Raw genomic sequence first — 17,444 nt, forward strand, 5'->3', positions numbered from 1 at the left:
CATTCTTTATCATAGCATTTTTCATTAGATTGACCTCGAGCATGTAAAGTGCTCATTTTGTTGAAGACACAGCTGCAGGCTGACAGGCCATCGAAACTGTGGCCTCTCCTGTCTGACCAATCTACCCCATGATACTTCTTTCTTCTGTTCCTGATGTTGGAATCCTGACCTCAGGAGAAGGAGTTACCATAGAATTTAAAGTGGCAGCTGGGAAGGGCTTGGGAAATCAAGCACAACAATGAGCAGTTCATAGCAGATCTGTGTATCAGATCTAATTCCTTAAATCTATGAGTCACCTCTACTGTATATTCATCAGGAATATAATTTAGGTCATACCTGAGCGGCCTAGTGCTTTTCCCTACTTTCTTCAATTTAAGCCTAAATTTTGCAACAAGAAGCTCATGATCTGAGCCACAGTCAGCTCCTGGTCTTGTTTTTACTGACTATATAGAGCTTTGACTGCAGAGCACATAGTTAATCTGATTTCTGTGTTGACCATCCCCTTAGCCCTCCAATTATACTGAGCAAAAGTACTAGCTCAATTACTGTACAGATCTTAATAGGGGCCTTTTCTGAATACCCAAGTATGTGTACATTCAAAATTTCTGAGGGCAATGCTAGATGTTCCTAGAGATGTCTCCAATGCAAAGATAAGATTAGAGACCAGTCAGATTAAAATTGAAACTAGGATCCGGGATGCTATTCTTGTGCACTGGCTCAGATTATTGTATTTTCCAATTGGCCTTGATTCATTAATTTGGAAGACAATTTTAAATCCAACTGGACTAAATCAATCAAGCAGAAAATAGCTTTCTTGGACCTTCACTTGCGGTCTCTACTAAATATGGGCTTCAAACAGGCAATGGAAACTATCAAGCAGCGCATAGCAGACATAGAGAGACAAAGTGATCTCAGTAGCACCCTAGAATTCTATTTTAAGGAGGACTATGGACACATTGCGTTAGCTGTACCCTAACTTGAACAATTGGATTTGCACAAACACAGAAGGGCTTTTACCTTGGCTCACCTTAATGGTCTCCCCTTGGCAGGTTTGGAGGGATGGTATATTCACATTGCATTCATTTCCCCACTGATGAATTGCTTTCCAGGCTGTACAGGACAACAATATGTCTCTAGTTTGCTGTCTGACACTAATCCAAGGCTAAAATACAGTGTCACTAAATTCTTCACAGCTGCAATGGGTGTCCGAAGAAGGATCTTGAGGGAGTGTGGTTCTGCTTAGCTGGATGACAGACAAAGTCTGGGAATGTCACTTACTCAAGTTGATGGATATGAGTTATAGTAGTAGTGCATTGTATCGAAGTGCCTACTAATCCGACTGGGGCTTTATGACAGTTTGTTTGTTTGTTTGTTCAAGGATAGGCTAGACATACACATGGTAGGCAGGTTGTGAGCAGAGCTGGCTGGAGCTGGGGGTCAGACTAGATGGCATGGGAGGCCCTTTCTGACTTGCTCTGTTTCTATGTTTCTATGTTTTAATGCATTTTCTTTCCTTTCTATACCTATTTATTTACTCAAATTGAGCTGGTCTTTGACCGTAATAAAGTTCATTCGTTCGTTCATTCATTCTATGTATCTATCTATCATTTTGTGGGAAGATGCAGAATAAATCACAGTAGTTTTGATTTTAAATCTGTAATCTTATATTTCTGATAGGATTGCCTCAAATTGGGTGTTGCTAATAAAGAGGAACATGCAGTGCTTCTATGCAACTACTTTTTGTATGTTGGGAAAAAAGCATGGATACTGCTGGGAACATCTGTATTAGAAGTAAGTCTAGCAAAATATTGAAATACTTGTTTGTATAGTTTCTCATAAAATATCAAATACCTAATGAATGGAGCTATATAAGGTAGATTGTGATATCATAGCAAGAAGTTCATTAGCACATTTGCTAATATAAAGTGGCTATGAAATAGTTCGTCTTAACTTGTTTACGTTCTTGTCACAAGAAGTTCCATTATAATGATCAATAAAATGTTCTATTTCAAGATGGGTTGTTCAAATCCTTACCAAATGGAGAGTAATGGAATATTTCATATTAGATAATCATGTATATTACTCAGTATGCTGTAACATTCAATAGTGCTAATGTCCATACATTCCACTTGTTATTTTAATTGAAAATATATTATTTGTGACTATGAAATATACATCTCCATTGTTTTGTCTTAAGCTAATAAGTATTACTTGCAAATCACAAGAAGTAGTAGTTCCCCTGTACTCCTCACTAGTCAGATCTCATCTGAATACTGTGTCCAATTCTGGGCACCAAGATTTAAGAAAGATGCTGAAAAATCAGAAAAGGTCCAGAGGAGGACAACAAAAATGATCCAGGGTTTGGAAACGTTGACCTATGAGAGAACTGGGCATGTTCGGCCTTGAGAAGAGAAGACTGAGAGGGGACAAAATATCACTCTATAAGTACTTCAAGGCTGTCACAAAGAGGAAGGTCAAGATCTCACTGATACCAGATTGTAAGACACGGAATAATCAATTCAAGTTGTGACAACCCCTTTCCTAAACATCTTCCCCTCACAAAAAATAAAATAAAATGACAATATAAAAATTAAAAAAACTCCTTCTATTGTCTTCTTAAAAGTTTATACTTTTTTCATCTAACTTTTATAGAAACATAGAAACAGAGCGAGTCAGAAGGGGCCTCCCGGGCCATCTAGTCTGACCTCTGGCACCAGCCGGCTCCGCTCACGAAATGCCCACCCTGTGCACGTCCTTGAACACCTGCACCGATGGGGCCTCAACGACCTCTCATGGAAGCCCATTCCACACCCTCGGGGTCCTGACTGTCAGGAAGTGCTTCCTGGCATCCAAATGCAACCTTGGCTCCCTGAGCTTTGCTCCATTGGAGCGTGTCCTGCCTTTCTCTGCAGGGGAGAACAGGTCTCTACCCATCTCCATGTGACATTCCCTCACATACCTGTATGTCGCCAACATATCCCCTCTGAGTCTCCTCTTCTCCAGGCTGAAGAGACCCAGTTCCCTCAGTCTCGCCTCAAACCCCATTCCCTGCAAACCAGCCACCAACCTTGTGGCCCTGTGCTGCACTGACTCTAACCTGGCTATATTCTTTCTGTAATGAGGGGCCCAAAACTGAGCACAATACTCCAGTAGCAGGCGCACCAGAGGCGTATAGAGTGGTAGTAATACCTCTCTTGATCTAGAAACCACACTTCTGGCTATGCAGCCAAGGGTGGCGTTCGCCCTCTTGACCACCACATCACACTGCTGACTCATGTTTAGCCTGCAGTCAACCAGTACCCTGAAGTCCCTTTCACAAGTGCTGCTCTCCAGCCACTTATCACCTAACCTGTACTTATGACAGCTATCCCTGTGCCCCAAGTGCAAGACCTTGCACTTATCCACATTGAATGCCATCCTGTTGTCTCCTGCCCACTTCCATAGTCTGTCCAGATCCTTTTGGATCTGGAGTACCTGCTCCTCAGTTGTGGCCACTGCTCCAGTTTTAGTGTTGTCTGCAAATTTGATCAGCAGACTGTTCACCCCTTCTTCCATGTCATTTATGAAAAGATTAAACAGGATCAGCCCCAGGACAGAGCCCTGGGGGACCCCGCTTGTCACTGGCTGCCATCCCGATGATTTCCAACTAATGGTTACCTTCTGCTTTCGGTCAGTCAACCATGCTGTAATCCACCGGACAGTGCTTTGGTATATCCCAAAACTCCTTAGTTTCTCCTCCAGGATATCATGGGGTACTTTGTCAAAGGCCTTGCTGAAATCCAGGTATACCACATCCACTGCATCCCCTCCATCTAGCCATCTCGAAACCTTGTCATAGAATTCCACAAGGTTTGTCTGGCAGGACCTGTTTTTGTGGAAGCCGTGTCGTGTGGCTGTCAGCCTCCCTTCCCTATCTAGCATCACTAGATCTCTCTCTATTATGAGCCTTTCCATTGATTTTCCTACAATGGACGTAAGGCTAACAGGTCTATAATTCCCCATGTCCTTTCTACTACCCTTTCTGAAAATTGGGACCACTGATGCCACCCTCCAGTCCTCTGGAACTTCACCCTTTCTCCATGAGGCCTCAAAAATGGAGGCCAGCGGGCGTGAGAGAACCCCTGCCAACTCTCTAAGTACTCTCGGGTGTAACCTGTCAGGGCCTGGCGCCTCTGTAATGTACAATACCCTGAGGAGCCCCTCAACTTCTAGGGGGGTGACTCTAATCTGTGCCCCTTAGCCCCCAGCCTCATCTAATCTCCTATGCGGATATCCGCTGTCCTGCTTTGGGGAGAACACAGAGGCAAAATAGTCATTTAGCATCTGTGCCTGTTCCCTCATATCAGTCACTGGATCTCCTTCCTCCTTATTTAGTGGTCCCACCACTCGTCTCCCCTTCCTCTTCCTATTTACATGCTGAAAGAAGCCCTTTTTATTGCTCTTGATATTCTTGGCAAGTCCTTAGCCTTGCGAAGAATCCTTCTGCAACGGGCCTCCTCCTCTCGATATACCCTTTTGTCTATTTCGCCCAGTACCCATTTCCTACGGAGCTTCCTCTTTCATCTAATCCCTCTAACCACCTCCTTTCGCATCCATGGTGGCACTCTCCTCCACCTCCCCACCTTACTGACTAGAGGTATTGTCAAGGCTTGCACCTCCAAAACCTCCCTTTTGAGTGCTATCCAACCCTCCTCAACTCGCTTACCTTCCAGTAACCTATCCCAGGAGACTTTCCCCAGTCTTGCCTTCAGTTGGCCAAAGTTGGCCCTCTTGAAGTCCCAGCTTCTAGTGCTTGACCTATTGCATGTCCCCAGTCTCCTGATATCAAAGCAAAGGATGGAGTGAACACTCTCATCCAGAACTCCCCTAATCTGTACTTCATCTATCAGCTCCTCCCTATTGGTCAAGACCAAGTCAAGGATGTTTCCCCCCTTCGTTGCCTCTCGGACCCTCTGTGTGAAAAACCCTCCCTCTATAGCTTCTAGGAAGCAACGCGACCTGGCTGTCACCCCCGAGTGAGTCTCCCAAGTAATATCCGGGAGATTGAAATCTCCCATAATTACTGTGTCTCTTCCCTGAGATATCCTTAGAATCTGGCCTGTCAGGACATCATCCAGGGTCTCAAGGTGACCTGGAGGGCGATAACATACCCCCACTGTCAAGTCTCTTTCCCTGTCAAAACCCCTAAGTTTCACCCAGACTGCCTCTACCGAATCCCCATCTATGCTGCATTCTATCTCACTGCATCCTATCCCTTCCCTGACGTATAAAGCCACGCCCCCACCTCTCTTTCCCTTCCTGTCCTTTCTAAAAAGGTGATACCCTTCTATGTTCACTTTCCAGACTTGCCTTTCATCCCACCAATTTTCTGTGATTCCCACCAGATCATACCCTCCTATTCCCAGGAGAGCTTCAAGCTCTTCCTGCTAATTACCCATGCTCCTAGCATTGGTGTACATGCACCTCAACTCCTTCCCACCGCTTCCTTTCCTTGGAGTTCCCAGCCTCCTCCTTCCTCCCATCCTCCCTGATACCTGGCCTCTCTCTGTAGGAGTCCTGTCAGTCCCTGCAGTACCTCTAAAACCCTGCTCTCAGAGCCCTGATCCTCTCCCCACACTTGTCCAGTGCAGACACATTTCTGGGGGGCCTGAACCCTCCCCCCCCCGGCTCAGTTTAAAGTCTTCTGGACGAAGCTCGCTAGAGCATCTCCACAGGACCTTTTCCCCATCGTCGTGAGGTGCAACCCGTCCCTTGCCAGAAGTCCATTGGCAAGAAATTGAGTTCCATGGTCGAGGAACCCGAAGCATTCCTTTTTAGGCACCATACCCTAAGCCAGTCGTTCACCTTGGAGACCCTCCTGCCCCTTCCTGGCCCAAATCCCCAGACTGGTAAGATTGACGAGAAGGCCACTTGGGCCTTCAGCTCCCTGAGTTTCTTCCCCAAGGCCTCAAAGTCCCTGCTGGTCCCAACCACACCCGGCCTGGCCACATCGTTTGTGCCCACATGGATCACCAGGAGCGGCTGGTGACCCCCGGAGCGAACAAGACACTCCACTCTGTCCTTCACATGCCGGATGCGTGTGCCTGGCAGGCAGCAAACCTCCCTTGTCTCCAGGTTGGGGCGGCACACTGCCACCTCAGTGCCCCTCAGCAGGGAGTCCCCAACAACAATCACCTGCCACTGTGTCTTCCTGGTGGTGGTGGGCAGCCATGCCCTGGCTCTCGCCTCTCCTGCAGTGGTCCACTTGCTGCTTGTCGTCCCAGGCTGGGGGGCCCTGCTGGTCCCCCGAGGCCTCATCAGCCCCAGCCTCCCCAAGTGGAGAGAACCTGTTTCCCAGCTCCAGATTGGTGCCAGGAGAAGGAGGAGGCTGTGCTGGCCTCCTCCTCCTGTGGGTGACATGCCTCCATGTCTCCCCGGCTGCTCCTCCCGTGGTCTCTCTCTCAACCTTCTGTCCAGAGGGGCCTGCTCCCGGGGGGCCTGGAGAGCTCTCTTGGCCCTCAGGCACCTCACCTCCTCCTCTAGCAGGGTCACCAGCTTGCACCCAGGGCAAGTGTAACCCTGCCTCTCCTGGGGGAGAAGGGCGAACATGTTGCAGCTGTCGCAGCGGACAGCAACACCCATGACTCCTGCCAAGGCCATCTCCTGGTCTGCCATTGGGATCCCTTCCGAGACCTTCCCTTGGTCCCCTGCCTTGTTTGTCCTGCAGTTCCTCTCACTCGCCCAGTTCTCCCAGACAAAAACCCACTCGTGCACACAAACAAGGATAAAATAAACTTAAATTTATAAAACAAACTTAAATTTATAAAATAAACTTAAATTTATAAAACAAACTTAAATTTATAAAATAAACTTAAATTTAAATTGGAGGAAAAACAATGCAAAGCACAGCACAGCACCAAAAAACAAACAAACCCCCAACCAAACAAAAAAAGAAAGTAAGTAAGAAAGAAAGGAAGGAAGGAAAACAAAGCCAAAAAAAAAATTCTCTACGTCCCAGGGAAAGGAGACCCCAGACAGCCCGGGCCACAGCTAAGGGACGCAGACAAGGGATGATGCCTTATCAGCCCCTCAGGCCGGTGGCCCCGCCTGTCTGCTTCCTCCTGGCCCCTCTAGCCCCTCTGGCCCTGCCCCCTTCCTCTCTGCTGCTCCTGGCCCTCTGCTCCCCTGCCCAGCTCCTACCCTGCCTTTGCCAGTCCCCTGGCCACTCAGCACTCTCTCCCAGCCTGTGCCTCTGCTGCTCTGCCAAGACGCCAGAGTCAAAAGCCCGATGGTGCTCAAGATGGTCTTTAGAAAGTGTAAGGTGCAGAGTGAAAATGCCCTCCTCAGATGGACACTTGCTGTGCCTCTTTTGCCTTGGCGAAGAGCACCAATTAGATACCTGCCCACACTGTCAGGCTTTCAATATACAAGCCAGGAAGAGCAGGGCATGCTGTCCGAAGACAGAAATGTGAACCAGGGCTCTTGTGGCAATGCAAAATGTTGAAGGGGACTCACAAGACCACCTGTCGGCATCTCACATAGCCCTATATGCAGACATGGAAGCTCCTTTAACTGCTCTGTCAGTGCCCAGAAAAACTAAATATGCACTAGATGGTAAATATACACTAGATGCAGCTGTTACTGGCTCTTCCAAAATGGTGGAAGAGCCAGTCACAGCTATAAAAAAGGGCAAGCAAAAGCTTGCAAAAAGTCTGGACACCACTCTCCAACTGCTATGGAGCAAGCTCATTTGCCTTACCTACCAGCAGTTCCAGCTACCATTTCAAAGCTGGCCCCATAATCGATCCACATCACTCCAACCACTGCTAGCATTCCAACAATGATCCAGGCTGAGAAACGATCCAAGCCGAGTGCAGCCCAGTTTTTCTTTGAAGAGAAAATACAGGACTCACCATCCTGATCACCATCTACTCGGATCACATTGCCAACCCGTACAATGTTGTGGAGACACACAGGGAAAAGTGACCAGAAGGGCTGCAGTCTGTTGATAGATTTGATGGGAAAGGGAATTCAGACAGTCAAGACAAAAAAGTTTTGGAATCTCAGCAAATGACAGTATCAGATCAAGGCCAGGGATTGTCCACAGATCAAATGCCATTGCCCCAGCTGGGTGGGTGTGGCGATCAATCATCCTGTGGGAATGAAGAGGCAGCTCATCAAGGAGCAGGGTTGGGAGTGGAAGATGACAAGAGCTCCAATCTGCCCATGGGAGAACAGAAAGCAACACAGGTAGGAGATTCAGTTGTTGGCACTATGGGAGGCGCAGAGACAGGTGAGGGATTTCTGTGCCATGCCTCTGAGTTGGCAACTGAGAGTACCTCTTAAATGGGATGAAGATTAAGGGAAGGGCTCAGAGAGAGTTCAGCAGTTTACTCTGGGTGAATTCAGAGATGTTTGACAATAAGGACGTGTAATAATGAATTGTGAAAAGGAACTCTGAAGCAGTGTATTTACTCAGGAGAGGGACTGTGTGTCATGACATCCAGAGAACACACTCACCAAGACAGAGATTTGTGGCGGGCCTCTCTGATAGCCCTACGTCACTACAAGATCATTTTCCGGTGCCATCACTGGCATTCATCCAGTGGCTGACAGAACATCTCAGATTGCTCACACTGCCCTGGGACCGAAAGGCATATGGGGCTATTTCAAAAGACTATTTGTAGCCTACATTGAATGATTCAAGGGCAAACCGATCAGTCCTTGAAAGGCTGGCCCATTGGATTGTAGAGGCAATAAAAGTGGATTATCACCTGGTACACTTACAGCTACTGGACCAACCCAAAGCACTTTCAACAAGATCCATGGCAACCTCCAGAGCATTGTATACTGGGATCTCACCACAACACTTCTGCAAAGCAACTAGCTAGTCTACACCTTCAACATTTGTAAAACACTACTGACAGGACTGCTCCTTTGGACATTCAGTATTATCCTCCATTCTTCAGTGATGACACCCCCACCACCATACTTGGTAAGCTTTCTAGTCACCCATATGCATGATTCACAGAGACCATGAAGAAGAAAGTAAGGTTGCTTACCTGTAACTGTTGTTCTTTGAGTTGTCATCTGTGCCTTCACAGAACCCACCCACTGTCCCTGAGTCAGTGTTGGTGACTTACCTAACACTGCAGATAGTTTCCTTTTCTCTGGTATGCCATAATTGTAAGAAACATCCTAGACTTGGACCATGTTCTGGCCTCATTCCCAGTTCAATTTATGTTAAAAACTGTAACATGGTTTCAAAACACAACAGAAATGATAGCTAATATAAGGATTGAAGATAAAGCTTAATTCATGTTGAATATAAAATGAATAAAAATGGTGGCATCTACTTTTGCTGTTATAGGGGAAAGTAGCTTATGTAGCAACACAAGAAAATGGAGAATATTTTCTGTGGAATCCACTGAATGGCCAGTGCTATAAACAGTTTGATGCATTTTGCCCACTGCAGAGTATTGATTGCTTAATTAGCTGGGAAAATGTAAGTAATTATGTCTAAGTATAATCATATTTAATTATTTTCCTTACCTTTTCAAGTAGTGGGAAATTCCCGGAATGATACTTGTAGGTTTAATTTTCTTACAATGAGAAAATGATAGAAAATTCTGGTGTTTGAAATATTTGTTGTATTTATAATTATGTAAGCAGAATATAGGGATGCAGTGGTGCAGTGAGTTAAACCACTGAGCTGCTGGGCTGGTTGATTGAAAGGTCGACAGTTTGAATCTGCAGACGGGGTGAGCTCCCGTACTCTGTCCCAGCTCCTGCCAACCTTGTGGTTCGAAAGCATATTAATGCAAGTAGATAAATAGGTACCACTTTGGTGGGACGGTAACAGCGTTCCGTGCACTTCAGTGTTTAGTCATGCTGGCCACATGACCACAGACACTGTCTGCAGACAAACGCTGGCTCCCTTGGCTAGGAAATGGAGATGAGCACTGCCCCCAAGAGTCAGACATGACTGGACTTTAATGTCATGGGGAAACATTTACCTTTTTAAGCAGACTATAATAGAGGCAAATACATTTTTCTAAAAGATAGCACACTCTGCATGAGATTCCTAGAGAGCAACTTGTGCAGCACTTTCCTCTTACACTCCAATTCCTAGCTGGTTTCAAAACTGTCTGAAGCAGTTCTCTCCTTCCCTTCCAACCATTTTTATTTGTTTCTCGCTTCTGCAGTGAAGGAAAGAAGATAATCACTTTCTCCAAGTTTGATTATCATATTATTTAAAGCTTTATAATGATTCCCAGTGATCAGAAAGCCATCTCCTAACATTAGCTCATGTTGATTAACTGTAACCAGTCATTCTGGATTTTTAATATGCCTTCAGTTGAATTAAAAGATGACCAACCAGCATGTTTAACTATAGCTCCAGGCATTACTCTACTGCATCTGTTACATATTGGAGAATTCACTTTGTATTAAATCTGCTGATTAGACTGATGGTATTATACATTCTATTCAATGTGTCAAATAAACTGAAATGTGTGTAGATATGTAGTGGGTTGGACCAGCACTCTTTTCAGTTTGCAGTGGCATGTTTTCATCTTCACCATTTTTTTCCTGGAGATTTCAACGTTTGGCTTGATAGCAGGCTTTCACTATCTCTAGTATGATAGCCACTGCCAGCTCCTTCAAAGTGTCTGAGAAAAAGTAATTTTAAATTATTTCTGTACAAGGAATGTACAGGTTTTTGTGTGGAGTTAATTTTTTTGACATTTGTGTGAATGTAGAAAATGGGACCCTTGGTTGAGCAATGTTGGGTCGTGGGGTACCCAGGGCTGTGCAGCTGGTACATAAAACTTTTGACTCTGACCCTGACTCCAGCTCCAAAATTGATGGTACCTTCAATTCTGACTCTTTTATTTTTTATATCAATACTAAATAAATAATTATTATATTTATTCCTATATTTATTGAAAGCACTCAACCTATCAAATGCTGCAAGTGTCTTTTTGAACTTGATGCTCTTGTAGATGCATTTTTATCAGAACCACAAAACATGCTAATTTTTGGAACACATCCTTTTTCACATTCATCATCTTCTATAATACACTGACACACATAATATTTTCCACCTGTTGCTATTGTAAAGTGTTTGAAAATTACCAACTTTGTTGACACATTTTTTGCCATTGGGAATTTTTTTTAATGGGATGCTTCTTTCGCTAATATATGAAATTAAAATATATCCTGAAAATATAACCTGAAAAATAGGTTAATCAAATTATTATCTGTGAAGCAGGAATTTTTGACATACTATTTACATTACAATTTAAATTTAGTAGGAATTAGAGTCAGCATATTTTTACTGACTCTGACTCCAGTAACCAAAGGACTGTTTCCAACTCTGACTTTGACTCCATGATTCTGACTTGACTCCACAGCCTTGGCAGTGCCTGCTGCTACAGGGTAACAGGTACAAACCTTGGACATCTGCTTTAAGAGGAGCCAAATAAGGTATCCTTTCCCTTTGTTTTCTCTTGAAAGGCAAGTTGTCAAGAGAAGGGAAATGTACAAGTGATTTTTGAACACAAAAACAGGACCGTGAGATTCTTATGCTCTTTAAGCAAGATCCTCCACTTTTTTATTTCTCTGATAGTCTACACATTTTGAACTTATTTCAACTCTTGTTGCTCTAAAATGCTATCCCAACCCCTTTTAATCTGGATTAGAGGCCCCTTTTAAAAACTCTACAGTCCCCAAAAAAGCCTGTCCTGATTGGACAAATGTGAGGAGAGGGATCAGAGTTTCAGGTACAGGTGTTGGAGGTAATGCAGGGGTGGGTGGAACTTCTATGATGTAACAGGGAAGAAGGGAAGAACAAGGAGGCTGGGGGACCTGAAGAAAGGGGGTTGTGGGAGGGAGCAGAGATGCATGTACACTAATGATAAAAGCATAGGAAACAAGCAAGAACTGCTTGAGGCTCCCCTGGGAATAGGATGGTATGATCTGTATGAGACAACAGGATGGCGTTCAATGTGGATAAGTGCAAGGTCTTGCACTTGGGGCATAGGAATGGGTGCCATAAGTACAGGTTAGGGGACAAGTGGCTGGAGAGCAGCACTTGTGAAAGTATCTCAGGGTATTGGTCAACTGCCAGCTAAACATGAGTCAGCAGTGTGATGCGGTGGTCAAGAGGGCAAACACCACCCTTGGTTGCATAGCCAGAAGTGTGGCTTCTAGATCGAGAGAGGTATTACTAAAACTCTGTATGACTATGGTGTGTCCACAACTGGAGTATTGTATTTACTTCTGGGCTCCACATTACAGGAAAGATATAGACATGTTGGAATCAGTGCAGTGTAGGGCCACAAGGATGATGTCCAGTTTGCAGGGAAAGCCATATGAGGTGAGAATGAGAGAACTGGGTCATTTCAGTCTGGAGAAGAGGAGACTCCAAGGGGATCTGTTGGTGACATATAGGTATGTGAGGGGGTGCCACCTGGAGGTAGGTAGAGACCTTTTTCCTCTGCACAGGAGGGCAGGACATGTACCAATGGAGCAAAGCTCAGATAACCAAGGTTCCATTTGGATGCCAGGAAGTACTTGCTGACAGTTAGGATCCCTAGAATATGGAATGGGCTTCCATAGGAGGTGGTTGAAGCACCATTATAAGGGTGTCAAGGATAGGCTAGAAATGTGCATGGTAGTCATGTCATGAATGAACCTGGCTGAAGCAGATCAATTTCTTGCCCTAAGCAGTGCTGTGATTTGGGATGAATTATTTGACAGATTACCAAAGTTCAGGTTCCCAGATTCTGCTATGTTAGCCCTGAAGTGGTGTTGACTTGCTCTAATACAAATTGAACTAGTTTGTAGATCTCGGTCTCTATCAATGTTGCAATTTACATATTTTAAACAAATGAGCACCTGAAAACCATGTAATTTTAGTGTGATTTGGACAATTGTGCAAAGCACAACTTCTGTAATCTGAAGAAATTATTATTTCATGCAAATACTCTGATTCTGCAGAAATCACACTGGGTCCGTGTGTTTTGGGGTGCTTATTTGTACACAATTCATTAGTGATTTTAAAATTGTGATCTGTTTTAGAGAGGGAAATCCATGCCCCTCCAACTTGGCTCACTTCCAACCATTGGATTGGAAAGAGTCAGGCAATTTGTTAAACTCAAATGAACTGGATTTCCCCATTCAATAACCCTAACTGGAAGCTTAACAGTATTTGCCCCTTCAAGGATAGCTCCAGGACATTCCACATGCACAGAGATTTGTTCTCCTAATCCTAATCATGACCTGAAGCATAATCCCTATCCTAATGATCAGGTGCAAGCCCTATACAGTAAGACAGTAAGTACAAAACTGGCACTTAGGGTGTTCTTCTTGACCACTCATGCTTTCTGCATAATCAGGGGTATTTCCCGACCCCAAGACAAGCAGAGCAACCCATGTTTTCCATATTGTAACCTAACTTGACACTTAACCACAACTCAACATCATTTCTATACATTCATAAATCATACAGGAAGACAGCACACATGGGCTCTTGGTGTGCTCTTGGTAATTGCTCAGTTTGTTTGAATAACCTAGGCTATTTCTAGGCCCCTGGACATCCACAATGGTCTGTGCTTCCCTAACCTTAACCTGAAGCTTAACCTCAGTCTTAAACCTAGGTATATTTCATATACATTTAGGTAACATGTAGAAGGGCTGCACTCAGATTGCACTTATTGATTAGTCACTCTTTCTGCCCAGTCAAGGATAATTCCAGGCTCCTGTTCATGCACAGGAAGTTTTGCCAAGCCTAACTTTAATCTGAAACTTAATCTCAACCCTAAAATGATGGTATAATCTTTCTGCATTTAGAAATAATGCACGAAGAGAGATGTCACTGTGTTCTTGTTGCCACTCATTCTTCTTTGGGGTCTCTGTGCATCACACATATGGGCTCTGTGCCTGCGTGGGTCCTATTGTCAGAGAGAGAGAGAGAGTCCTTAGCTAGGTGTTTTGGTGGGAGCCTCATATTTATTTACCACATGGGGGAAGGGAGCCAGTTTGTCTTTGACTACTGGTTTGGGTGCCTTAGATTCTAACCTAGCTTACCTCATGCCTTAGAATGCTCTTTTACCTCAGCTTTTCTCACTAAATAGAACTTTCCTTTCCTTTGTTAGATCTATAACTTTAACTTGTTTTATAATTTTTTAAACCCTCTGTTGATCTTACCTCACATTCTCTGACCCTGGCAGGAATCAGCCATACTACCCAGCTTGCCAATGACCACCCACAAAGCAACATTGGAATGCCTCCCTCACTACCTGCAGTCTGCAAAGAAACAGCTGGATGTTGAAAGGTGACATCACTGACCACCAACCTGAACTAGTCCCTCACCACCAGTAACAATTTGGTTCAAAGGCTGCCTAAGAAAATTCCTTCCACAATGGGAAGATATAAAACATCAGACAGATGGGTACTCTCCATCACTGAATTTGGTTACCATGTAGAATTCACATCCTTTCCACCACTCAGGATTATATGCACTACCTCTCCATCAGCCTCCTTAGAAAAGGAAGTAGTAATGCTTTGAGCAAAGGGAGCGATCTGACCCACCTTCTGAACACCACAGGGGGTTATACTCCTGTTTTTTCACCATCCTGAAGGAGGACAGCAGCCTTCATCCCATTTTAGATCTTAGAGGTGTGAACTTCTATATTCCATATAAGAAGTTCAGCATGATTTCTCTACACACTATACTACCCTTGTTAAGGCAAGGGGACTGGTTTGCCTTGGTAGACTTGTGGATGTTCACCTGTGGATGTGACAGCTCCTGCAGTAGTTTCTTCAAGTCTACTGACCAAACATAGACTCCAAATGGAAGCACTTAGTACTCCCTCACTCAGTATGGTTCAGTCTCACGTGGTGGACTATGTAGCAGAACCTTTCCAATGGGATTCCTTTTACCCCACAAGAAACTGGATTTGACTATAACTATGCATGCTTTCCCTTGGGAATGGGGAGCATACTGTGCCTGAGAAAACAAAAACAAAAAACCACACATGGATTATGGAGCAATCAGGAATACATCAAGCATATCAACTTCTTGGAGCTCCTTCCAGTGCAAAAAGTGTTGTTATCCTTCCAACAACTGCTCAAGAGCAGTCACAGACAGATAAGATTGGACAATACCACACTAGTGTATTATCTAAACAAACAAGGCACAACTTGCTCCGTATCATTGACACAACTTACACTGTAAATATGGGACTGGTGCTTAGAGCAGAATGCAATTATTGTAGGCCACCTAGCCAGAATTTACAACAAACTGGCAGACAGCTGGTGCAGAAGGATGGACCAGCTCACAAATAGGAGGCAGATCAAAAGCTGTAAAACACCTCTTCACAACCTGCCAGATTCCATCCATGGACCTATTTGCAACACCAAACAATACAGTCTGCAGCCAATTTTGCTGTCAAGCCAGAGCTGGCAATGGGTCCTTGGGAGATGTATTTCTCATATGTTGGAATAGGACACTTTTTATCTGTTCCTTGCATTTCCACCGATTACAAAAGTAATAGCCAAGATCCAATGGAGCCATACTGACTGTATTCTAGTTACCCCATGGTGGTTGTGACAAGCATGGTTTGCAGACTTTCTTCACCTGCCCAACTGGAACTACATGCAGCTCCTGAAGAGACCCAACATAATATCTCAGGATGAAGGACTAGTCCTACACTGAGTCATCAACAGCATGGATCACTGAGTAGACAAAAAAGCTCCCAAGATTCAGTTAATCCTCTATGCTGTGCTCAAACCAAACACCAGGTGTTCATATGGAACAAAATGGAAGATATTTAAATAATTCTCTAAGGAACAAGATTTTAAACCAGCCGCATTATCCATCTATCAAATTCTTACCATCTTGCATGACCTGCATATCAAAGGCTTGATTAGGATATAGCAGCAATATCATCCTTTCATGGAATGATCATTCTCACACCCTCTTTCCAGATGACTACATAATCTTGCACCTCCAACCTGATTAATTGTGCCAGGATGGAGCCTTTCAGTGGTTCTGCAGGCTTTCCCAAAGCCCCATTTGAACCCTTACAGTCAACCTTTACATCTTCTCCTGGAAGGTGGCATTTTTAGTAGCCATCAGTCAGTTGGGCTAGTGAGCTGTGTGTTCTCCAGATCAACCCACCATTCCTGATATTCCATAATGACAAGGCAGTGCTCCAACAGGACCACTCTTTCGTTTCCACTTGTACCAAGACATAACCTTAAGAGATGTCTTCCCAACACCATCCAGAGCAGTAGAAACAGCTCACCACACTTTGGACATTCAAAGGGCAATGGCCTTTTATCGTTCCTGTAAAGAACCATTCTGCCAATCTAAAAGGCTATTTGTTTCATATGTGAAAAAATCAAAAGGCAACCACATAACTCCACAAAGACTAGCTCACTGGATTGTAGAGACAAAGGATTGTAGTCTACCAATTAGGGGGACTGCAACTCCCAGAAAAACTGAAAGCACACTGCCAGAGCAGTAGCTACATCCACAGCTCTACACATTGTTATACCAGTAAAGGACCTAGGCAGAGTGGCAACATGGTCAAGTCCATCCACATTCATTCAAAACTTGACTGACTCGATGTCAGAGCCAAGCAAGACTGCTCCTTCAGATGAATGATCCTATTAGCAGTCCTCCACTGACAACACATTCCCACCTCCATTTCATGGTTAGCTCGTTAATTACCCATGTGTGATGCACATAGACCGTGAAGAAGAAAGTAAGGTTGCTTGCTTGCAACTGACATTCTTTAAGTGGTCATCTGTGCACACAACCGGCCCACTGTCCCCACTTCAGTGTCAGTGATTGGGTTCATATTTCTCCAAATTTAATTAAACTTACATTTCCTTGCCAGTACCAGCTGGGGACGATCGAGCGGTCTTCAGCTGACTGGTGAGAGAGTGGGGACTCCACCCATTTATAATAGTGGAAGGGGTAATCCTACTTGGTATCAAATATACATCAGCCATGGCAGTTCTTTCCATAACTTTTCTTTATCTTACCATCCATGCCATACTGGTGCAGAGAAGGTCAGGAATGGCCATCACTTCTCCAGTTCTGAGACCCAAGCAATGCTCTCATGAAAACTGGAGAAAATGGTGGGAGCCCAGCCTTTATATACCACATCGGGGAAGGCAGTGGGGTTCCTGTCAAAATGCCTATCTAGAGAATCTCTCTTTCCAACAACGGGCACTGTGTAGGCACAGAACCCATATGTATGAGTGCACAGATGTCCACTCCAAGAACATCAGCTACAGGTAAGCAACCTTACTTTCATTTTTCCTAGTTGAGGCTAGTTCAAGGCCCCTGGAGATACAGACTGACCCAGCTTTTCCTAACCCTTTCTGTACCACATATAGCAAATTTTCTTAACCCTATTTCTAACCTGAAGATTAACCCCAACTCTAAA

The 17,444-nt window shown here is 44.5% G+C and overlaps 1 protein-coding gene across 1 annotated transcript in view; it reads left to right on the plus strand.

Moving 5' to 3' along the window:
• The window catches only part of CC2D2B (coiled-coil and C2 domain containing 2B), a 104,035-nt gene that overhangs the window by 67,498 nt on the left and 19,093 nt on the right, over positions 1 to 17,444 (plus strand). Inside the window, exons 21-22 of the mRNA XM_044420703.1 lie at positions 1,678 to 1,791; positions 9,350 to 9,484. Of these exons, the coding sequence (XP_044276638.1) occupies positions 1,678 to 1,791; positions 9,350 to 9,484 (249 nt within the window). The remainder of the gene's footprint in view (positions 1 to 1,677; positions 1,792 to 9,349; positions 9,485 to 17,444) is intronic.

The sequence above is a fragment of the Varanus komodoensis genome, unplaced genomic scaffold (genome assembly GCF_004798865.1).
Source record: "Varanus komodoensis strain SLA01 unplaced genomic scaffold, ASM479886v1 scaffold11, whole genome shotgun sequence".
Taxonomy (NCBI): Eukaryota; Metazoa; Chordata; class Lepidosauria; order Squamata; family Varanidae; genus Varanus; species Varanus komodoensis.